Consider the following 24412-nt stretch of genomic DNA (forward strand, 5'->3'; position numbering starts at 1 on the left):
ACTAACAACTAAAACAAAGACATCCCACTACTTAGTAAACCTATTTAGGGCTATTTGTAATAGGTAATCATCACTGGGGCTATCTCCAAGAACTACTAACTCATCCTTGACAAGTCTAAGTCTAGTGAGATAACTTGTGATCTCTTCTCCCTTATTTATCCAAGTATTCTTTAACTTTTGTCTGAGAATCAACTTCCTCTTTGTGGTATCATTCTGGTACAGATTCAGAATGGTGTCCCACATTTTCTTCACTATATCTAGCTCCAAGATATGTGGAATAATATTGTCTTTGAGACCATCAAGGATTATTCTCCTCACCTTGACATCATCCTTCTTGTATGATATAAGTTGTGTTGCATCCATAAGTACAACTACAACACTAGTAGCATAATCCTTGATACCATTCTCTTCCAATAATAAAGAAAGTTTGGCCTTCTAGAACCCACAATTTGAAGCACCATCTAATCTTTCCTGATCTATCAAATCAGTTGAAGACATCTCAAGGAATAAAAGCAATAATAATTCTAAAGAGGTCAAACTAGGTGTTATAAACCCTCAATTTCTTCCGTAGGCCAAATCTTTGCTTCGCTAGGACATTTATCCGACTGACTACCCTTTTTAAACCCGTGAATTTTTCTTTATGTGTGTTGTTTGATTTGGACTTTGGCCAATTTTGTTTATGGTACTTTTATGTGGGTTTGACTATGTGATTTGTGTGATAAATGATTTAATTAAGGTGCTTGGATTAATCATATGATATTAGAATTATTAAATATTAATTGATTAAAAAGAAATGTAAATGTATGATGATATTTAATTAATTTCTCAATTAATTAAATATATGCTTTAATTTAGTTTAAAGACTTAATTAAAAAGTCTAAATTAGAAATTTGAGTAAAAAGAGAATTAAAATATTAAAGAATATATATTGATTTATTATACTTATTTGATTAATAATAAAAAATTATGATTCTAAAAGTGTCATATAAAATAAATAAAGTGAAGAAAAGAAAGAAAATAATATTTTAAATGAAAAGTGTTTTGAGTGTGCATAAAAGGATTTAATAAATTAAGTTATCTAATATTTAATTAAGAGTAAGTGACTTTTTATTGAATTAAAAATTAGAAAATCCTAGTTAAGGTTAGGGCTCTTTATTAGAGTTTTTTTTTTCATCTTTAGTAACAAATCTTCATTAATATCCTTAGATTTATTTTGATTCTTATCTCATGAGCCAACCATCTCCCTTATTTCACATTTTAGTTTCATTCTTATTCTCATCTATGCAACACTGATATACAACACCTCAACGGTATCATACCATAACATGATCTTCCTCTTCTTTTATACATTCTCCCTCTTTGATAGATTTCCTCTTATGTAGTAACTATTTCACAATCTCTCCCTCTAACTGCTTGACTTCTCATTAGTTAACTTTGTCGCATACATCTTCAACTTGTCAGTTCTCTAAACTAAAATATTATTTTTTCATCTTGGTAATGATTGTATCTCTGTCAATTTAGCAAGTCAAATTCTTCACAATGTTCTCACATACTTTAGGCAAGTCCTAAAGTGTGACCTTCTGCATCAATTTATAAGATATTGTGATCAAAATATTTGATGCATAGCTCTATCTTAGCTCACGTAGTTGTAGTCAAAGCAATCACTCCCAATTTACCTCTTAGATACTCATGAGCATCCTTAGATAAGGTTTTTGTGAATATATCCGCTATATGTTCCTTTGTATCCACATACTTCAATCTTACTTCTATGTCTTGTACCAACACTCTCTAATAATGGTATTTGATAGCAATGTGCTTGGTCTTGGTGTGCATCACATGATTCTTAGATATGTTTATAGCTCTTGTGTTATCACAGAATATAACAACTGGTTTAGGGATATTTTCCTTCATTCCTTTCAACAAGTGCTTGATCCACACTATGTTAGAGCAATTAATTATTGTTGCTACATATTCAATTTCTTTTGTAGATTGGGAGATGCAATTATGCTTCTGGCTTGTTGAAGAAACTAGTCTCTTTCCTAGAAAGAAAGCTCCACTGCTTGTGCTCTTTCTACCATCAACATTTCCAACCCAATTTGCATCAGTATACACTCTTTATTCAAACTTGTCATTCTTCTTCTAATACAATCCATAATCCTCTATTCCTTTTAGATATCTCGGTGTCCATTTCACTATAATCACATGGTTCTCTTTAGGATTTGTAGAAAATCTAGCAACAATCCCAAATGCTAGAGCAATATCTCATCTAATGCGAATAACATATTGATACTTTCCAATCATTGACCTATACAAGGTTTGGTTCACATAAACATAATCATCATTCTTTGAAAGTTTATGTCTAGTAGCCATAGGTGTTCCGGCTAGTCTCAAGTTTTCCATTCCAAAGGTATTTGATATCTTCTTGATGTACTTGGATTGAGTAATGTCGATACCTTTCTTCACTTGATATACTTGCAAACAACCAAAGAATTTGATTTCTCCAGACATAGACATCTCAAATTCTTTCTTTATTTTATTTGCAAATGATTGACACAATGAATCTTGTCCTCCAAATAAGATATCATCCACAAATATCTTAGCTAACAGTATCCGTTTTCCAGATTTATTCTTCAAATATAGATTATCATTATCATTTGTCATTGCAAAATCAATCTTTACTAGATATGTGTTCAAACTTTCATACCATGTTCTAGGGGTTTGTTTCAATCCATATAGTGATTTGTGTAACTTATATACTACATTCCTCTAGCTTGGATCAACAAATCCTTCGGGTTGTTTAATATAGACTTCTTCTTCTAGTATTCCATTCAGAAATGTAGATTTGACATCCATTTGATATACTTTGAATCCTTTCTAAGCAACATATGCAAGTAGAGTTCTCACTCCTTCTAATATTGCATCTAGGGTGAATGTCTCCCCATAGTCAATTCCTTCTTCTTGTGCGTATCCTTTACAAACTAATCTTGCTTTTTTTTTTCTTGTGACTTCACCTTTCTCATTCAAATTGTTTCTAAATACCCACTTTCTACTGATGACATTCTTGTCCTTTGATTTAGGTACCAATATCCAAGTCTTGTTCTTTTCTATTTTCTCAATTTCTTCATTCATAGCTACAATCTAATCTTCATTCTCAAGGGCATCCTTTATTGATTTAGGCTCAAATTCACACAATGAATATGTATTACTCCTCAACCTTTTTCTTGTCATAACTCCTCCTGAATCTTTATCTCCAATGATATGATATTGTGCATGATATCTTCTCACATATTTTTCTAGCATAGTTTCTTGTCTTCTTACTTCTTGCTCTAGCTCATCAGGTTTGTCTTCTATAGTCGCTTTAGGTAACACTTATTGTATCTCAATTTGTTCTTTTGTTTGTTTGACAATCACATGTTGATGCTCGACATGCTCACATGATGTTTAACACTGGTTGCTTGATGCTCGACAAGTTGTTGTTGTAACTCGATATGCACTGGTTGGTGTTTCTTGACAACTTTTTGCTCAAGTTCAAGTAAAATGTTGGGCTCTCCTTCATCAATGTATATGAAGTTACTGTAATCTTTAGGTTCTTTCTTACATTCAACTTTATTTTTCTCTACATATTCATCAACTTTCACATTTGCACTTTCAACAACTTTGTTAGTATTAGAATTAAAACACTTGTATGCTTTTCTCTTAATGGAATATCCTAAGAATATACCTTCATCACTCTTTGCATCAAGTTTTCCATTTCTATTATCTTCCAATATGTAACATTTGCTTCCAAAGACTTTGAAATATTTCACATTAGGTCTATATCCATACCATAGCTCAAAGGGTGTGATATTTGTATCTTTCTTGACTTGTATTATGTTCAAGGTATAAACTGCAATACTTACAACTTATCTCTAGTACTTTGGTGCAACATTCTTCTCCATCATCAATGTCCTAGCATAGTCCATGATTGATTTATTCCTCTTTTCATCTATACCATTATGTGGAGGGGTCCTTGGTGCAAACATCTATCTCTTGATTCCTCTATCATTGCAGAATGTTTTGAATTCCTCATATATGAATTCACCTCCTCTATCAGATCTCAAACATTTCAAAATTTTACCTATTTCCTTTTCAACTCTAGCCAAATACCACATAAACATTTGAAATGCATCATATTTTTCTTTAAGAATCATCAATGTCATTATTCTAGAGTATTCATCAACAAATAGAATAAAATATTTTTCATCATAGTAGCTTTGCACTCCAATAGGCCCACAAATGTCAGTATGAACCAATTCTAAAATAACATCAGAAGTATAGGTCTTTCTCTTGAAACTAGACTTTGTCATTTTTCCCAATTGACATTGTTTACACATCACGATATTAAGTTCCTTCAATCTTGGTAATCCTCTCACTCTATTATTCTTACTAATGCTTAACCAATTATAAAAGTTGACATGACATAGCCTCTTATGCCATAACCATATATCATCACATTGTGAAAACAGAAATGTATCATCAGATAAATCCAGATAGAACATGTTATCTCTTATTTGATCACCACTTCCAATCAATTCTCTAGAACCACTATCGATCTTAGCCATTTTGTGTTGAAATCCAACTCTATAGCTTGAAATGTTCAATTATTCCACACTTAACAAATTGTAGTTAAGTCCTTCAACCTAATAAGCATTATCACATCTAATCTTATCAATAAATCTTATTGATCCTTTACCTTTCACAAGAAATGGTGCATGATTACCAAATTTAACACAACTTCCTTTGTATTGTTATAAGGTTTCAAACTTACTTTTATCACCAGTCAAGTGATGTGAGAAACCACTATCAATTATCCATCTATCACCTCTACTCACATATGAAATAAGTGTAGTTTTCTCATCTTCATCAAAATCATCTTTCATAACAACATACACAACTTCTTCATCATGACTATCATAATCATCATCAATCTCTTCTTCAACAATGTAACAAGACCTTTTACCTTTTCCTTTGTATCCTTTGTTATCTTTTCCATCCCTTCTTCTTTTGAACTTCTTGTCATTCCTTTCGTCCTTGTCATCCTTGTCAGGAAATCTTGCATCGATATGACCAACTTTATTGCATGAAAAATAGATAATAGAAAGTTTACCTTTGAATTTCCCTTTGTCTCTTAGTAACCTTCTAGTCATTAATGCTTCAAGATCCTCAAGATCATCGTTAGAAGATTCACTCTCACTCTCCTTTTACTTTCCTTTCTTCATCTTAGACTTATGCAAAATTAATTGTGACTTGAAAGCAGATTCAATATCAAAGGCAGCTAAATTATCAAAATTTGACAATTCAAAAGCAGTAAGTCTACCAACCAAACTATCCAAGGTTAGATCATCACTAGGAGTAAATCTCATTTCTTGTATTGCAGACATTCTAATAACATAAATAAGAAGTAAGGTTCTCAGTACCTTACTACTCACAATCTCATCACTAATCTTTCCTTTAGCTCCTTTGATAACATTCACCACTTCTTTGATTCTTCTGACATATTGAGCAGAGTTCTCACCTTCTACCATCCTCATGTCATCAAACTTTCCTCACAAGCTTTTTGATTTAGCTCTTAGTACATTCTTGTCTCCTCTATGGATATTTGCCAGTTTGTCCCACATTTTTTTTGCAGTAGTGCATTCTATAATAGGCCCTCTAATAGTGTGATTTAATTATAACTAATAAGCATTTGATAAATAGATTAAAAATATCTAAAACATAGAATGACTAATTCATTAGATCAATGATTATTCATTATGCATATTTAATAGTAATTACATCAATAAATATAAAATAAAATAATGCCTACTAATAGATTGATCAATGAACTTATAATAAACTAATTAGTTATCCTTAGGTCCAGATGTACCAATTGAACTTTTGAATACTTCAAATAACTTAGATCTATTCTTTAAACAACCCAATCTATATAACATCTTATTAGTAACATAAACTTGCAGTCCACTATCCTAATAGTAATCTACTTGCACAATGTAAAAGATTAAACAATAAAACATATCAAATATCATTTACACAAATATAACACCAAGATTTAATGTGAAAATTCAATTTGGGAAAAACCACCAGTAACATGCTATTTCACTCTTCTGAAGTGAGCTCTGTTAGGAGCCAACCTTGTTAATGGTTACAATACACACTATTAGATGTGACTCTGTTAAAGAATTTGATCACCTTATTAGGTGTGACCTTGTTAGCGAACTTAAGAATATTTCATTAGAATGTCACCTTGATTAAAGAATTTACAAATTACTATTAGGTCAACCTTGATTAAAGGATTTTAACTGATACAATGGTTAGAAAGTAGCAACAAGTTGATTTGATAAATACAACTCACTTTGCAAATACAGATCATAATGTAGCTCATCTGCTACTTCATTGACTAGACTCCATTCATGTCTCCATCACTATCTCTGATATGCTTGGAAAATCCTTCAAGCAATGACACATCACATCACCTCTACTCTTCTCCTTCTCTACAACCTTTTGCTCCAGTTCGCCAATGAAAAAAATTAGCAACTGCTAACCTCTTTAGGTTAATCCTTATGCCTCCTTAAATATGTAGCTTTGATATTTTTCCACTTAAACATTATCGTTGATATTAGGTTTAGGTCAGATTCATCAAATCCTTCCTTCATTCTGTTTCTTCCTTCTCCTTCTAGATACTTCTCAAATCTTCTCTTTGAATCCATGCCTAGAAATGCTCAAGCATAGTTTCTTAAACATTAAATGCTCCAGCTCATTAATACTTATTCTTCACACGCTTTGATCAATCTAAAATTTCAACTATGTCAACTAGGAATCTCAATTCCTTCACAAAATAACAAATGCTAACACTCGATCAATAATTTGTTACTTGGCCTCCCTGATCACTAGATAACCGAATCAATACTAACTATCTTGCTCGGCTTATACTATCTTCACTCAGTCTGAGTTTTCTGATACCTAGTCTTTACTGGTGCTTAGTCGATACTATATTTGCTCAGCTTCTACTATTTACTCAGTCGACACTAGCACAACTTGGTTTAGCTAATGCATATAGTCCTTCATTGACCATCTCAACTAGGTTTCAACTCAACTATCTTCTTCACTTAGTTATATGATCAAACAACACATTATCTTGTCAAGGTTCAACTGATCAAGTGCCATTATAGTTCCTCGTGACTCAACCTTTCCACTAGGTCTTCTTGTTATCTCTTCTTCTCAAATCCTCTTCATCAACCATCTTGATATGACACTCTACTTAGATAACAACTCTCTCACCGATAAGGCTTGACATTAATGACAACATAACAATTGTTCCAATTATAGTTTCTAACAATAATGAGTACATATATAGAAAATTATAATTTAACTATAGTTATAATTTAAATTGAGCTTTTAATAATTGAATTAGGAGGTCAATGGAAATTAAATATTATTATTGGACTTATATAGAAGTTAAAGCAATACTCTAAGAATGATATTGATATTATTATTTAATATAATACTTTATATTATTAACTAAGCTATTTATAATCTAAGATCATTTAAATTAATAATAACATGATAATATGAAATGGTTTTTTTTTTTTGGATCGGTAAGAGGCTGAAGCCAAGATTCATTATTTTTATTAAGTGATGTGATTAATTATTATTATTTATTAAGCTAGTGTAGAGTCGAACCCAAGACCTCTCAAATAAGAGGCTCATAATTTACCGTTTAGTTGTAGGCTCTTGCCTAATAATATGAAATCGTTAAAATTGACAAAATAGTAATATTTAATTAAAAGATAAATTTTGAGTTGAATATTAAATTATTCAATAAATTATAGGAAATAATATCATTATAATATTAATTAATCATGGTGATTTAATTAATATGAAGAATCTATTTACACTTATACCATGGGAACTTATGCATGTTTTTTAACATAAACTCTTCTAACCAAATCAAGCCTTAGAATATAAATTAATTTTGTTGCAAAATTAAACTATTATTATTATTGTGATTTCTTTGGATATGATTTTGTTGTATTTTCTTTTATTATATTTTTGGGGGTTATGTAGTTGGCCAATTAGTATTGAATACTAAAGGCTATGGGATTCTATTTTTGTTCTAAAACGATATAACCATTTTTTATGTCTTGATTAGTCCACGTATGGTTTGGACTATAAGTGCAAGTAATCCTTCTTGTTTGGATCATTATGTCTTTATCAAAAGGGTGAAAACCATTATTTTGTTAAGTTTGATGTATCTGGTTGCCTAATGTTATCATTTATGTTGACACATGTTCTTGATGGTTGTGTTGTAGATTACGTCACTTTACGATTTATTCTATAATTTGAATGATTATCTTTATGTGTGATGTACTTTATGATGGGGATGGATGTTATTGATAATGGTTTATTGTTTTTGTGATTATGAGACTTTATGGATTATTCCTATGATTATGAGATATCCATTATGGGATGGATGATTCTTTGAGATCTTATATTAAGACGGGAAATGAATCCTTGTGTGAATGTGATATTCTTTCCTATGCTCCATTATTTTACTTTGGGAACTTTCATGATTATGAGCATGTTTTGGTATTATTTGCCTTATTTTGAATCAAGCATTAGGGTAGGTCATCTACGTGCATGTGGGGAAGTGACTTACAATGGGGGCCGAGGCCCTAAGTGGTTGCCAAGGTAACTCATTGTAAGCAACTTAAGTAAGTGATACCACTACACATTAAATGAGGGGTTTTAAAACAAATTTAAAAGATTAAGTGTTCTTCGCCCATGCCCTAAGCGTTATTATAGACTATGGAGTGGGAGAAGATGCTTGATTGTGATCTTACATAGTTAGTTTCCTTGTCTATACAAAATGATTACTAATGCCACATAGAGTCGCTAGGGGTTCAGAGTCCAGAGAGATTGCTAGGGTAACCTTAGAGTTGACTCATGTAATGACACTTCCCCATTTGCATCTTAGGTTTCCTATTTATATTTATATTTATGTTTTTGTTTAGGGTGCCTCTAGGATTATCTTTTCTTATGAGTAGTACCACTTATTGTAGAGAGCTCTTAGGATCCTTGCCTAGAATTTGTGTTGTTTATTGTGTGGGTTGATTATCCACATGCAGATCGTATATTATCTCCCCTACATGGTAGGAGTGAGAGCCTGACTAGGTGACCACACAATCAAGAGGTAGTGACTTCTTACCACTTGGGCCCCCCTTAGATTGACAGATGTTGGATTTTCATTGGTGCAATTGTATTATTATCATTCTTACTCATATATTAGAGACTTTCTATTCAAATGTTGTATCTATGTATCCATATATTTTGTATCTTGAGATCCTCCAGGATGATGTATTCTATTTGTATTTATTATTACATTCCTTGCAACATGTGCAATGGATGTTATTTGGATGTGCTTCATTGTATAGTTGTACTTATGTACCTACTTATTAGATTATGTATCTATTATTCATGAATGACTATGAACATTGTGCTTAAATTAAAACTAATTAATAAAACTTTCTTAACATGTTATTCAACATCAAGGAACCCTTGAGGAAATGGAAACTAAATTTGTAATTGCTTGTGTTTACTTGATGTATATGTGTAGATTGCTTCCGCATTGTCATCTTATGTTGTATAAACTTTTAAGAAAAAAAAATTTTCAATAAAACATTGTAACATAGTAAGTTAATTTCTCTTGGGTTCCCGAGCGGGACATTACATGACCAACTAGAAGAACTTAAGATTTTTTTAGCATTGTCCCAGGTAAGTGTAGATGCTAACGTGGACAATATGAAGGCCAACAAATATGTTGATGTAGTAGACTAGTAGGCGTGATACACAGTACCCATAAGTGATGAACAATGTGGTGACTCAAGGACCGACCAATATGTGACAAGTGGAAAATAGTTAAGGCAATGAGGTGGATCCAGTGTGACACATGTCATCACTCTACAATCCCACCATCTGAGTGGGCTAAGGGAGTGATAACAAAATCCTAAAATCTAACATGTGGCAGTGCGGGCAACAACTGGGTGATGAGGTTTACTGACTATACAGGTGATGAGGACACTTGATGACGAATGAGTAGGCTACACATGACATGTGGGTTGGGGTGTTTTGTGGGTCTAGTTGACAAGTGTCAAGCTCTCATGATCCCATGATCTAGGCTAGTGAGGAGAGAGAGTGACTGCAGTATCACAAGAGTGTGCACATGGCAGGGTCGACCAAAGTTGTTGACAAGGAAGGAAGACGATGTGGTGATGATGTAGCATATAGTTGATGTTTAGGTGGATGATGGGCTGATTAAGGCCTATCATGTAGCGATCAAAGCTTGTTATTTAGATTGACCAAGCCCAAAAGTGAGTGGAAAATGCAAATTTAAAGGTCTCCAAGATAATTTAATGAGATAAAAATTAGGAAGCGTAGGTAATGATATATTGATTAATGTGAATTACATGGTATAAATGACGTGTGAAAACATTATAACGTAAAATGAAGGCCCTAAATATTATAATACACTGAAGTAAGAAGGGCCCAGTTAAATTGTGAGAGGGTAAGATCACGACAGGTCAAAAAGGTCGAAGTAAGAAGCGAATACACCGCAAAGTAAGGAGGGCCCAATTAAATTGTGAGAGGGTAAGATCATGTAAGAAGCTGATGTGCTCTGCAAAACTGGTATTATTTTCATGCGCAACAGCAAACAAAAACACAAAGGCTACTTTGGAGAGTTTTTGTAGCAGATTTGGAAGTGGGTTTTGTCTAGTAGATTGACGGCTCCAATTTTTATATATGCAAATACAAATTAACTATTATCTTTTAGAGATTTTACAAACTACATGATAGAATTCTACAAAGATAATTTTGAAATTAAAGAAAGTAGTCGACTGCTTCAAATCCGACGCTAAAACTGATCCTGCTCAGATCTCACCAGTAACCCGAGAAATTCTCAGCTTTGATCTGTGGAGCACTTGTAATGTTCGGAATTTGGTATTACTATTGTCATGAATGCAACTTGTGATCGCCACAGAAGTAGTGCTATCCTTTAAATAACGTTTAATTCCGAGGAGGCGGCAAGTAAGCGAAGGCGAGATGACAGCTGCAGCTGGCATAGGATATGCCTTAATAGCTCTGGGACCGGCTCTTGCTCTTTTCGTCACTGTCATTGCTAAAAAACCCTTCCTCGTCCTCACACTTCTTACAAGGTTTTATTTTTATCGCTAATTTTCTACTGCTTTCCTGCATAACAATTTCGATAGCTTAATGTTGTTGTTTGTATAGCATTTTCAGTAGTTCTATGTTGTACTTGCATTACAATTGAAAAAGAATTTGTATTCCGGATTAATTTTTTGGGTTTGATTGTGCGAAATCAAAGCCATGCCACCTTTCAGAATATTTCAGACGAAATCTAAGGAGTGCTGTGCACATAACCCAATTGTTGATTTTGGAATGCCGTCCATTATAAACTCTAATGTAGTTTGTTGGTCATTTGAAAACTATGTTACCCCAAGTTTCCGGGACGAGGGGACGGGGGACGGGGAAACGGGTTTCCGGGATGGTTTTTTTTTGCCCGAAACAGGGGATGGCAGCTGACGGCTATATATATATATATATATATCTGAATTTTATCTGAATTTTCAAATATATTCATCAATTCTACATTCATCATAGCAACATAGTTTAAAATTATCAATTTCATTCATCGAATAATGATTCATCAATGATCATAGAGCATAGCAATCAGCATCTAATCGAATCATCGTAGAAAATTCTAAATAGCATCATTTTCAATCATCATTTATGTACTTAAGATACCATTAGCACATAATGAAATGAGTCAAATAAGAGAATGAAAAACATCAACTCTCAATAAAATGGAAACATTGAATAGATAAAGGCTCAAACTTTAAAGTTTTAAACTTTTGAAGTATCAACTACAGTGTATCAATGATCATATAATATTATAATGTCAAGACAGAACACTCCAAGTCTGAAACATCAAAGTCAAAATGAAAACAAAAGATACTAAGGCAGCTGCCCCTAATCATCCATATCAAAGTCACTATCACTATCATCCTGAGCTTCAAAATGAAAACAAAGATGGTATGATAGTTGCCCCTAATCATTCATTTTATAATATATTTTATAAAAAAATTGACTTCTACACGTCCGGGCCTGTAGATGACTGGAAAATCATTTTTTTAATGGTTTTTTTGAGTTTAATAAATTTTAATAGGAAACCTTTTATGCAGTCCCCGGGACGTTAGGAAACGGAAAAACAATCCCCGAAACGGTCAACGTGGTTCGGAAACTCGTTGACCGTTTCCGAAGTTTCGGGGACACGTTTCCTGTTTTCTTCTCCAAGTGGGGACGTTTGGGAAACGTCCCCTGCCATCCCCCCGTCCCCGAAACCGTCCCCGTTTCCGAAACTTCAGGTTTAGGGGTGGAAACGTGTCCCCGGGTAACATAGTTTGAAACCCTAATTAGTTGTTGGCCTTCTAGTGAAACCATTACTCTGAGTTCAACTGCAGCATATGCTTTTTCCGTTTCTCCGTTTTCTTCATTTTCTTCACGAGTTTTGTGAAATGGGACATGGACTTCATTTTGGAACCAGGTAAATGTAGTCTGATATATGTTTTTTTATCACTAGTAAGTATTTTGAAGCCGATTTCATTATGGTGAATTGATTGCGTATGCAGCACACTTTACATGGTATTCATACATAGTTAGACCGAAGGTTGTGTCTTGATCAATAATCTAGCCCTACAAATTGCATTTTCATTTTTGTTATAAGGGTATTGATTTTGTGACAATTCTTCAATCCTATAAGCAGTTACTAAGTACTGTTACCTTGAGTTTACAGGACGGGGACAGCATGGGATGGCAATTTTATTTATTTTTGCCAACTTTGGAGACAGCAAGGGAGCAGCTATATAAAATATAAGGAAAGTTTAAGATATATAGGAAAGGACAGCATGGGATGGCAATTTTATTTATTTTTGCCAACTTTGGAGACAGCAAGGGAGCAGCTATATAAAATATAAGGAAAGTCTAAGATATATAGGAAAATTTGTGTAGATACATCATGTGTGTGTGTGTAAATATAAGGAAAGTTTAAGATATATAGGAAAATTTGTGTTGTGTGTGTGTGTAAATATAAGGAAAGTTTAATATACATAGGAAAATTTGCGTAGATACATCGTGTGTGTGTGTGTGTGTGTGTGTGTGTGTGAATATAAGGAAAGTTTAAGATATATGGGAAAATTTGCGTAGATACATCGTGTGCGTGTGTGTGTGTGAATATAAGGAAAGTTTAAGATATATAGGAAAATTTGCGTAGATACATCATGTGTGTGTGTGTGTGTGTGTGTGTGTGTGTGTGTGTAAATATAAGGAAAGTTTAAGATATATAGGAAAATTTGCGTAGATACATCATGTGTGTGTGTGTGTGTGTGTGTGCGCGCAAATATAAGGAAAGTTTAAGATATATAGGAAAATTTGCGTAGATACATCGTGTGTGTGTGTGTAAATATAAGGAAAGTTTAAGATATATAGGAAAATTTGCATAGATACATTGTGTGTGTGTGTGAAAACATGGATAAAGCATGCATTTATACATTATAGAACTTTAACATACAAAATTTCAATACTTAACTAGTATTAGAACTTTTCAATACTCAATATGCATTCATAATTCATAATTTTTTGTCAATATGCACGTGATTAAAAATAACATACAAAATCCCCAAAGACTACACTACTGCCATATGGTTTCTTATTCAATTATGATATGAAAATGAAAAGACAAACAAACAAAGTACACTACTGCTCCTCATCTGCATCTCCCAACATTGCATCAAAATCAAAGTCCTCCTTTGTGTCACTGCCACTGCCACTGCCACGCTCCACCTCATCCAACGAAATCCCAACCAATTCCCCTGGTTTCTCCTCCTTATCAGCTTGGACTACATAATGAGGATTAACATCACATCATAAAGCCAAAGTATGCCAACACTCTAGAGTTTGGTGATCTTGAAGTTTGATGAGCACTATGCACAACCACTAGCTTCTTTGCTCGTCTAGAGGTAAGTCTATTCTTGTTGATGGATGGATAAAGTTATTTGTAGACCAATTTCTATTTGCAATAGAGGAATCAACAACCCGTGCAAGGATGCAAATGGCAAGCACCTTCAATTGTGGTGTATCCCTCTCGTGCCAAGCTACTGATTCGAGTGTGGATGTGGATGTAGGCACAAGAATCCATACACGTATGTGTGAATTTTTTATGGGGGTGAGTGTATTTCTATATATATATATACAAAAAAAATTGCAAGAAATATACATAATAAAATCATTTGATAATAGTATGACACTTAATCATTGATCAAGATAACATTAAATGCCTATTGATAGTTCACAAATATTCAAATAAACCATATCATACATGTCTATCACTCAAGGCACCGTTGGAATAATACCTCTTTTATTTAATTCAATTCGGATCTGCTCTATTCGAGCAAATTGTCTCCTGGCATAATCAATGGCATATAACCTACAGATTGTAATCAGGCACAACCCAAACATTGCATATTTATAAGTTTAGATCAGGCACAGGATGGTGGTCACAAATGAACATTTGAACCTCTCTAGCTTTTGCCACCACTTTCTTCACTCATTCTATCTCTTTGTGTCTTCCAATGCATAAACATAAAATGGGGGTCCAAATTTTGTGCTTGCAAGCACCCTCCACCATCAAGGCAGTTTATTTGCACAAATGTGCTGAATCAGTGATCACTTATACAACATTAGTAGATCGAACCTCGTTTTTGGCATCTCTCAAAATGTTAAATTGGAAGTCTACATTTTGATGCTTCCTTGAACAATTCAGGACTGAGAGAAATTAAGAACTAGTAGGGGACATGACAATGATATCGATGAGTGGATGATGTCTAACATTTGTCCACCCATCCATTACAATAGAGAAATCCGTCATTATCCAAATTCACCTCATATCCTCAATTAGCACATTTATCTCGAATTACTCATTGTCTAGGAGGGTAGTTTGTAGCTTATGATCTCTAGGGGGTATGAACGAGGGACCAATAGTGACTATCTCTTTCACCATTTGTCTGGAATAAGAGGAACAAGCCTCATGTCCTAGACGTTTTTTGCACCTTCTTTCATGTCCAATGTTTGTTTTTCATCTCATTTGATTTGTTGGAAAGCTACTTCAATTAGCTATGCAAAGACATTGATAGAGGTTGGACATATGATCCATGAACCTAACAAACAAGGATTTGATAATGCCTCATAAGACAAGAAGTGACTTGCTTTTGATCCATATGCATATTGTTGTATCATCACAACTCGCAACATATCTTCATTAGCTGTGTTTCCTCTGACTTGATGACTTGATCTCCTACCCTCAATCTAGTCAATGGCATGATTTGCAACGAATAACACATCCAAGAAATATGATCCCTAATAAGCAAGGTTATACCAATTTCTAATTCGTTTTATGATATCTGCTTTCCTTCTTATTGGGTTCAATTTATTGTGTGTAAATATAAGTACTTTGCTTTTGCACAAAACATTCAAAGAGTTGTCTATGTTTCATATTATATTGAGGAATGAAGAATTGACATGAAACGCGGAAAAAAGGATTATAACTACATACACACAAAATTCAATGCATAAGTTTAACCTAGTGAAACTCGATGTGGGTAAAAACTCCAAAAAGTTCAGCTGTGCCTCCTTCCACCATATGCAAAAAAATTAAGGTCAATGCATTACACGGCCATTGACATGTTTGATATGCTTTCTTATTAAAAAAAAATCTCCATTGAATTTGAAGAACTTGATCTCAAACATGAAAAACCAAGAGAGGAGAAGGAATTTAATTTGCTTGGAAAATAACAACAATATTGCCTCTTATTCTTTCTGCACCTCAGAACCCAACTCTAGATTATCCTTCAACTTCCCCCACATGACTTGCTTAAACAAATGTTAAAAATGCTCAATCAGTATTGAAAAATAATGAATATAAATTCACAGGTCTGAATTAGAACTAGTGGTATTCGATCCCCAAGAGGCAGAACATCTGTTGATTTCGATGATCTATCTCTTGTGATTGGTCATCTTATATCTTGCAATCAAAAGACGTATCATGGGCGGTTCTGACTGTTCAACTACATGTCTTTTTGAAGAGACACGAAGGTGTAAACTTAATTAGTCAACAAACAAATTATCAAGAGAGCCTTTGGTTATGGGGCATGATTATTTGCTAAGTCAATTTCAACATTGAAGCCTCTGATCTGAATATAGAGGATCATAACTCGATCCCATATGATTGTCATTCAATCGATCTTGATCAAGGATTTACTGCCCAATACAAGAGATAGATATAATCTGATCGCTCAGATTTTCATGCTTAGTTTGATAATGATAATATCAGTTCAATACAAGGATGATCTCAACAAGATAATTTTAAAGTCTATGCATATTTGTGTGTATGCATGAATATCAGTTCAATGGTGAACTGGTATACATACAACACACATATGTGCATACAGTTGCCATACTGGTATATCCTTGAATTCTGGCCGACGCTATCATATCTTGATACTCCCTCTTAGCTAGGGAAGATAACTAAGCATGGACTGGCTTAGATACCACCTAACACGTGATATCAAGGAGTATACAAAATATCAAGTCACATGACATTCGTACATCTTAGTTATGGTATGTGCATTGACATCATGTCACATGATGTGTAGCATAACATTTCATGGCATGTCCATGGATATTATGTCACACAATATCCATCATGATTATCTCATTAAGAAGATATTGATACACAACTGATATCAAGTCAGCATGATATCTATCAATAAGTCCAAGAGATATTAACTATCAAGACATTTCCATGAATCAAGTTAGCATGATATTTGTCATGGTAGCGAACATTGTAAAATCGTCACCTTACAATGTTGAATACAAGTGTATGTTATCTGAAAGATCGTCACCTTTCAATAATGTACACAGGGGCCCCCATAAGGTCATAGAGTCACACATATGACAAAAGAGTTTACATGGAACCACCACGGATTCTCTTACGTGGTGTTGTCATGGCGTCACACACATGACATCCACCATAAACCATGTCAAAGGGAGGATCCATCACAACTACTCCAAGAGAGTGGAACACGGGTTCCACATTAAGCTTCTCTCTTATAGAGAAGAATCCAATAAGGTATATTTGAAGAAATCACCGAGGCTAAGACTCCCTCTCAACAATGGCTTCATTCTCCACAACTCCAAATGCACACACTTTATTTTGGTATGAGACTTGGTGAGAATATCAGTGGTTTGTTCTTTTAGCGATAATGTACCTTTTCTAGAAACCATCTCCATGGTCTACTCCCTCTGAATCACCACGATCAAAGATCCACTTGGCAAATCTTATAGCAACTCTCTCTATTATAAAGGCATACCTTGATTTGTAGTAGCATGAGTGAAATGTTAGGCTCCCTCTTCATATAGAAGGATGCTCATAATCTCAATCATCAAGGATATTTGCTTCAAGAGCCTCACTTTATTTAGCATGATTTATTAGTTTTAATGATCACAACATTGTTCACACTTGAGCTACTTCCCATACAAGAATGTACTCGCCTTATTATATCAGACATTCATGCTAAACTGACTCCCTTCCGAATCTCCAAGTTTATGCATCAACTTTCTGATTTCTATGTTTACCTCTAATGGATGTGCCAAACTCTCTTTTGTGATACAAGGATACTCATATTTCTGATCATAGAAGATATCTTGATCCAATAATCTCTAGCATGAACACCAGATGACTAATGAAAGCTTCTTTGGAGCTACCGTCATAAGATTGAGTCCTGCACATTGTTTGGTAGCATGCCTCATGTACCAATCTTCTTTTCCATTAATACTGACTTTACATCTTCACCAATATATGTCAAAGTAGGATTGATTCTCTGCTGTAATTTGTTTTTCTTTTAATCATCCCACTCAGACTCAGCTTCAAAGACCTCAACTATTATTCTTTTGACAAGCATCTTCAAGAAAGGTATAATGATCAGCTCCAAATGTTTTCACAAATTCTTTAGAATTTTGACCTTATCTTGATCTCTTAAAAAAAATTACAAATACATCTTTTCAGATGATACTCAATGAAGATGTTCACTCTCTTTTAATCTTATATCTCTCTTTCAATGCTCTTTTCATTCTACCAGATCTTACTATTGTCAAATCTATGTAGTCTAAGGATCGACCACATATAGAGGTTGTGGATGCACTTGATTGGCATATGTCCAAACATTATTGTAAATCATTTTGTGGGGTGATTTCAGGTAGCTATCTGCACTAGAAATATCGGTCTGAATATGCCCATACATATAGATCTGCCTATAATGTATGAGTCTCCATCTATGTATATAGATCTTGCCTTTATCGATCAACCTGAGATGCCTATATATTTAATATATATTGATATGCCTCGACTGTGTATCTACTTCACGATATGAGTATATCCTCCTGCAATATTATCCTCTCTGTTTCCGGACTGTAATCGTCAATGTGAATATTATTATATCTCCTTTGGTAATTTGAGAAGACAACCCAAATGTCTTTTTATACTAGTGAAGAGTCACAAGTTTGAAGCGACACAACTGTTCAATGGTAACTACATTTTGATTGTGATCAATGCGTTATTGCATAACTATTAGTTAACACATCCTTTGCAAATTATAACCGCTGTTGGATTGACCTCATAATTAGCCGATCATGATGTTGATCTGTTCATGCCATTGATTGATCACTGTTTAGATGTTTATTAAATGATGCATAATATTCATTGTCACAGGTGATGGGATGCATCACTTGAGATGATATAGTAATATCTGTTTAGTCTCAGCCTCCCCACTCTATTGCTTCAACATTGCCCAAACTACATCAAATCCACACCCAAAAGAAACAACAATAATGTACCTGCAAATATGTATTGCTATGAACCATGGCAAGCTTGGAGTCCACAATATGAGCTGTTCATAGGTAATGGGCAGTTTTTGAGACTGGAAATTGAGCTCCCAACTCTGACTCACTGGATGTTAACCATTTGTATATATTGCTTACTCCAGCATTAATCGCATAAGGCAGGAGATAAGGAAATGACACATCACTCAACGGGATCATTATCGCTGTATTGCGAATAATTTGTTCATGGGGATTTTCATCCTTGCATATATCTTTCGACCTCTGGTACTCAATTATATATTCTGTGTTCCAGCTGCTTTCAGTCTGAATCATGAGGCTGGATTTTCCCATGCCCCATTCACCAGAAATGCCCATTCTCCTTCACAGTCCCTTGCTCTCAAGATCTATTCGTAAGATCCTAACGAAACTTTATTCTTCCACATTGTGGAAAAACTTCACACCCAAACATCCAAACATGTACTATTCGGGTCTCAAGACCATAATCAAGCTGCTATGTGCAACATAACAGTTTTGAAAATGACAGATAAATGTTTGCAGTTCTGATATATTCTAATTATCAGTTGAACAACAGTGGGAATTCAACAAGGACTTTCTCCAAGCTCATATTAAACACATCATATACTGTAAACTGCTTCATAAACATCCAGTCATCACCAAAGACTCAGTAAACAAGTCTGATGTCACTCACAGTCATTGACATTTCTGAATATGGCACTGAGAAGACAAGGGCAGGTGTAATAAACAAGTCAATCTCTTATAACTCCATTTATGCAATGTCCAAAAACCTGGAAATGGTTGCCAACTCCAAGGCTTAGGCACTACCTGGACCTCCTGAATACTGCTAGGAAAGGAATGGTGGCTCTGAAAATGGAGTGGCATGGCTTTGCAAGGGTTGCCTAGTTGCCGTTAAGGAATCACTTTAGTCTCAAGTTGGGCCATGATTTCTTTCTGGCAATAATCTGCCCAATCCAGCGCGGCCAAAGATCCCCATAACTGGCAGCACAATCAGTCTCGATGCGGTGATGCAACCACATCATTTGCAGCAACCGCCAGCATTCGATCCTTCTCCCTGTTGACATTGTTAAATTTGCTGGCAGGCTCCTTGTTCCATTTTTCCCAGTAGAAATGAAAATTGGCTCTGACACCATGTTAAAAATGCTCAATCAGTATTGAAAAATACTGAATAATAAATTCACAGGCCTGAATCAGAACTAGTGGTATTCAATCCCCAAGAGGCAGAGCATTTGTTGATTTCGATGATCTATCTCTTGTGATTGGTCATCTTATATACTGCAATCAAGAGGCATATAAGGGGCAGTTGTGACTGTCCAACTACACGTCTCTTTGAAGAGACACGAAGGCATAAACTTAATCAGTCAACAAACAAATTATCAAGAGACCCTATGGTTATGGGGCACGATTATTTGGTAAGCCAATTCCAACATTAAAGCCTCTGATCTGAATATAGAGGATCATGACTTGATCCCATATGATTGTCATTCAATTGATCTTGGTTAGGGATTTACTGCCCAATACAAGAGATAGATATAATCTGATTGCTCGGATTTTAATGCTTAGTTTGATAATGATAATATCAGTTCAATACAAGGATGATCTCGACAAGATAATTTTTGATGTCTATGCTTATTTGTGTATGCATGTATATCAGTTCACATGGTGAACTGGTATACATTCATGCACAAACATGTGCATACAGTTGCCATGCTGGCATATCCTTGAATTCTGACCTACGCTATCATATCTTTGTAAAGCTTTCTGCAAATTCTTTGGACTGAATATAGACTGGATTCTACCTTCTTTATCTCCTTATAGCTTGCTGTGAATAACTTAAGATTATTGCCTTTAACTGGATTAGAAATGTGATTCAGAATTCTGTCTTTTACTTCTGCAATTCGTATGAGGGCAGTAATGACTAAGGAGCAGACTTGTATTTGTTCTTGTGTGCTCTTAGACTTCATCCTTACCCTCTATAAGTATAGGAATCAAGTGACATGTCCTTAGAAAGGACATGTCTCTTCCAAAATCATTTGCCTAACATCTAGAAGTCAGTGACTTTCTAAGAATAATTAAATATTAATCACAAACATAAACAATGTTGTTAGATTAGCATTAAAACAAAATCCTAAGGATAGACACCGATCTTGCAAAGGGAATAATGCAAAGACTTAGTCCTTTACTTATCATTCTATATCAGATCTGATCGATCTGTTATCAGATCAGTATGCTTAACAAGTTACAGATTAACACTCCCTCTTAACTTGATAATCATACCGGAGAGATATCATATCTAGCATCATCAATAAAGATGAGCAAGCAAGAATTGATGCTCTATATCTATCTGTATCTCCTTAGCATGTGGTATCATAGAACACATGATACAATGCCACATTACTAAGCCTGTAGTATGACAAATCACTGCTACTAGTGATAACAGTATTGCAAAGAATACAATTTACAGGATAAATCTGAAGAGTAATTTAATATCTTCATTTATCCAAGTTGTGACTCATAGATACTGGTATTTCTATATCACAACATGATCCTGAGTTTAAGACCTACCAAAATTCAGGATAAACCCGGAGATTAATAAAATTCTTTCTTTATCCAAATTGTGACTTATTGACATAGCAATGTCAACATCACAATATGATCTTGAACTCATCTAGATCTTACAGTAGAACTCTACTGTTTAGCACATTATCTAAGAGATTGTCATCTCTCATAATGTCTTTTATACAAGTATTCATTATCTCAAAGATCATCACCTTTTAAATAATGAATACAAATGGTGGAGCCCATAACAATCAATAGCCTGACAAGTAAAATTATTTTGTTAATAATTCAAAGAATACAAATGGATTACAACTCAACCATACCAAGTCTTCTCCTGAAGTGGTCTATCTTCACTCTAGATAGAGGTTTGGTGAGTATGTCTGTTGTCTGATCTGTAGTGCAAATGTATTCTAATTTTACAGAATTCTTGTCTACCATATCTCTTACATAATGGTAAGGAATTTCAATATGTTTGGAGCTGTCATGAAAAATTGGATTCACTGAAAGCTTGATGGAACTCTAATTATCACAATGAATAATCGTAGGATTCGTGGCTTGCCCAAATAATCCCACAAGTAACTTCCTTAGCCAAACTGCTTCCCGAGAGGCCATTGTTGCTGCAATGTATTCGTCTTGTATGGAGCTTTGAGCTACCGAAGATTGCTTTCTGCATATCCAAGATATCTTTGCTGATCCTAAACTGAAACAACATCCTGAAGTACGTTTCTTGTCTTTAACACTTCCACCCCAATCTGAGTCAATGAATGCATGTAAATCTAAGAAAACCTTCTCGTATTTGAGTCCAAAATTAAGAGTGCCTTGTAAGTATCTCATAATGTTAATTGCAACTAGGTGAATCTCCTTTGGCTCACACATAAACTGGCTTAAGGCATTAACAACATAGCAAATACCAGGTCTTGTATTTACTAAGTATATAAGGGACCCAAATCATATGTCTGTAGAGAGTAGAATCTATGGAAGGTGATTTTGCAGCTGCTTCTTTAAGTTTATGTAGATTAGTCTCCATTGGAGAAGACATAGATTTGCAATTCCACATTCCAAATCTCTTCAAAATGTCTGATGTATAATTCCCTTGATTAAGTATGATATTGTCAGAATTATGCCGTACTTCTTGTCATAGGAAGTAATGAAGGAGTCCCAAGTCTTTTATCTCGAATTCTTTAGTTAGATTTTTCTTGCATTGATCTATAAGATGATCATCACCTGTTATTAGTAAATCATCAACATACAGTGTCAAAATTACCATATCATCTTTATCTCTTTTATGATATAAATTTGAATCGGCTTCATTCTTGGAAAATCCTAAGCTGGTGAGATACTTATCGATTTTTTCATACCAAGCCCTTGGAGCCTGCTTAAGCCCATAGAGAGCTTTCTTGAGCCTGCAAACAAAATCATTAGGATCATAAGTTTCAAATCCTTCAGGTTGCTCCAGATATACTTATTCTGTAATCTTTCCATTTAGGAATGCTGTTTTTACATCCATTTGATGTACTTTCCATCCCTTCGATGCTGCAATTGCTAAGAGTGCTCTTACGGAGGTATATCTGGCAACAGGAGCAAAGGTTTTTTCATAATCAATCCCTTCTTTCTAAGAAAATCCTCTGGCTACAAATTTAGCTTTATACTTCTCAATGCTACCGTCAACAACATGCTTTATTTTAAATATCCACTTGGAAAAAACAACAGATTTTCCTTTAGGTCTTGGAACAATTTCCCAACATCATTCTTCATAATAGATTGGTATTCTTTTGTCATAGCTTCTTTCCAAGCTATATGTTTAATAGCATCAAAAGGATTGGTTGGTTCTGTTTTGGATAGATCACTCATGTTTGCTTTATAACTAGAAAATCTTTTAGGTCTTTTGCTTTCTCTGACTGTTCCAGAAGGTGCAACAAAGTCTTGTGCTTCTTCTACTGTTTTAATGGCCCAAAGTGGTCTTTTCTTTGAATTTTGAGTTTCTTTAAGATTTAGATTTTGAATTTCGTCTTCAATTTCTTCTAAGTTCTCTCGCAGAGACTCAGATTCACTATTTCTTTCAGATTTAAGCAAAGGAGAAGGTTCTTCATAACTTAGTGCTTTTTTGAATGCTAGATTTTCTTCAAAATTGCATCCCTACTAAGTGCAATACTTTTTTGTCCAAGTATGAAAATCCTATAAGCCTTAGATGTTTCATTATACCCTACAAAAATACCTTTCTTCCTAGAGGGTTCTAGTTTAGTTCTCTTTTCTTTGGCACATGGATATATACGGGACATCCAAAAATCCTAAGATGGCTTATATTAGGTTTAACCTTAGTAAATACTTCTTTAGGAGTTTTATCTGTAAGGTAAGAATGTGGGCTTCTGTTTTGAACATAGATGGCAGTACAAGAGTCTTCTGCCCAAAGATAATATTCTAGATTTTGATCAAATATCATAGCTCTAGTAGCTTTTATAATTGTTCTATTTTTTCTTTTTGCTACCTCGTTTTGTTTTGGATTATAAGGAACAATGTACTCCCTCTTAATTCCTGATTCTTTACAAAACCTTTTAAACAAATCTGAGGTGTATTCCCCTCCGTTATCAGTTCTAAGAGTTTTAATTTTATGTCTTGATAAGTTCTTAGTTAATGTTTTGAATTCTTTAAATCTCTTTAGGATTTCTTTTGATTCTTTGCATTTTAAGAAGTAAATCCATGTTTTCCTAGAGAAGTCATCTATGAACAAAATATAGTATCAGAATCCTCTAAGAGAAGGAATAGACACAGGTCT

At 34.3% G+C, this 24412-nt stretch overlaps 1 protein-coding gene across 3 annotated transcripts in view; it reads left to right on the forward strand.

Moving 5' to 3' along the window:
* The first annotated feature begins 10507 nt into the window (after positions 1-10507).
* The window catches only part of LOC149562340 (gamma-secretase subunit APH1-like protein), a 102094-nt gene continuing 88189 nt past the window's right edge, over positions 10508-24412 (forward strand). The window contains exon 1 of one of the 3 annotated variants that reach the window (XM_089825865.1): positions 10508-11249. In XM_089825865.1, the coding sequence (XP_089681991.1) occupies positions 11137-11249 (113 nt within the window). In that variant the 5' untranslated portion in view covers positions 10508-11136. The remainder of the gene's footprint in view (positions 11250-24412) is intronic. The other 2 variants (XM_089825866.1, XM_089825867.1) reach the window with 2 other exon arrangements.

The sequence above is a fragment of the Cupressus sempervirens genome, chromosome 4, assembly GCF_028749045.1.
Source record: "Cupressus sempervirens isolate cs-2001-9-10 chromosome 4, ASM2874904v1, whole genome shotgun sequence".
Classification (NCBI taxonomy): domain Eukaryota; kingdom Viridiplantae; phylum Streptophyta; class Pinopsida; order Cupressales; family Cupressaceae; genus Cupressus; species Cupressus sempervirens.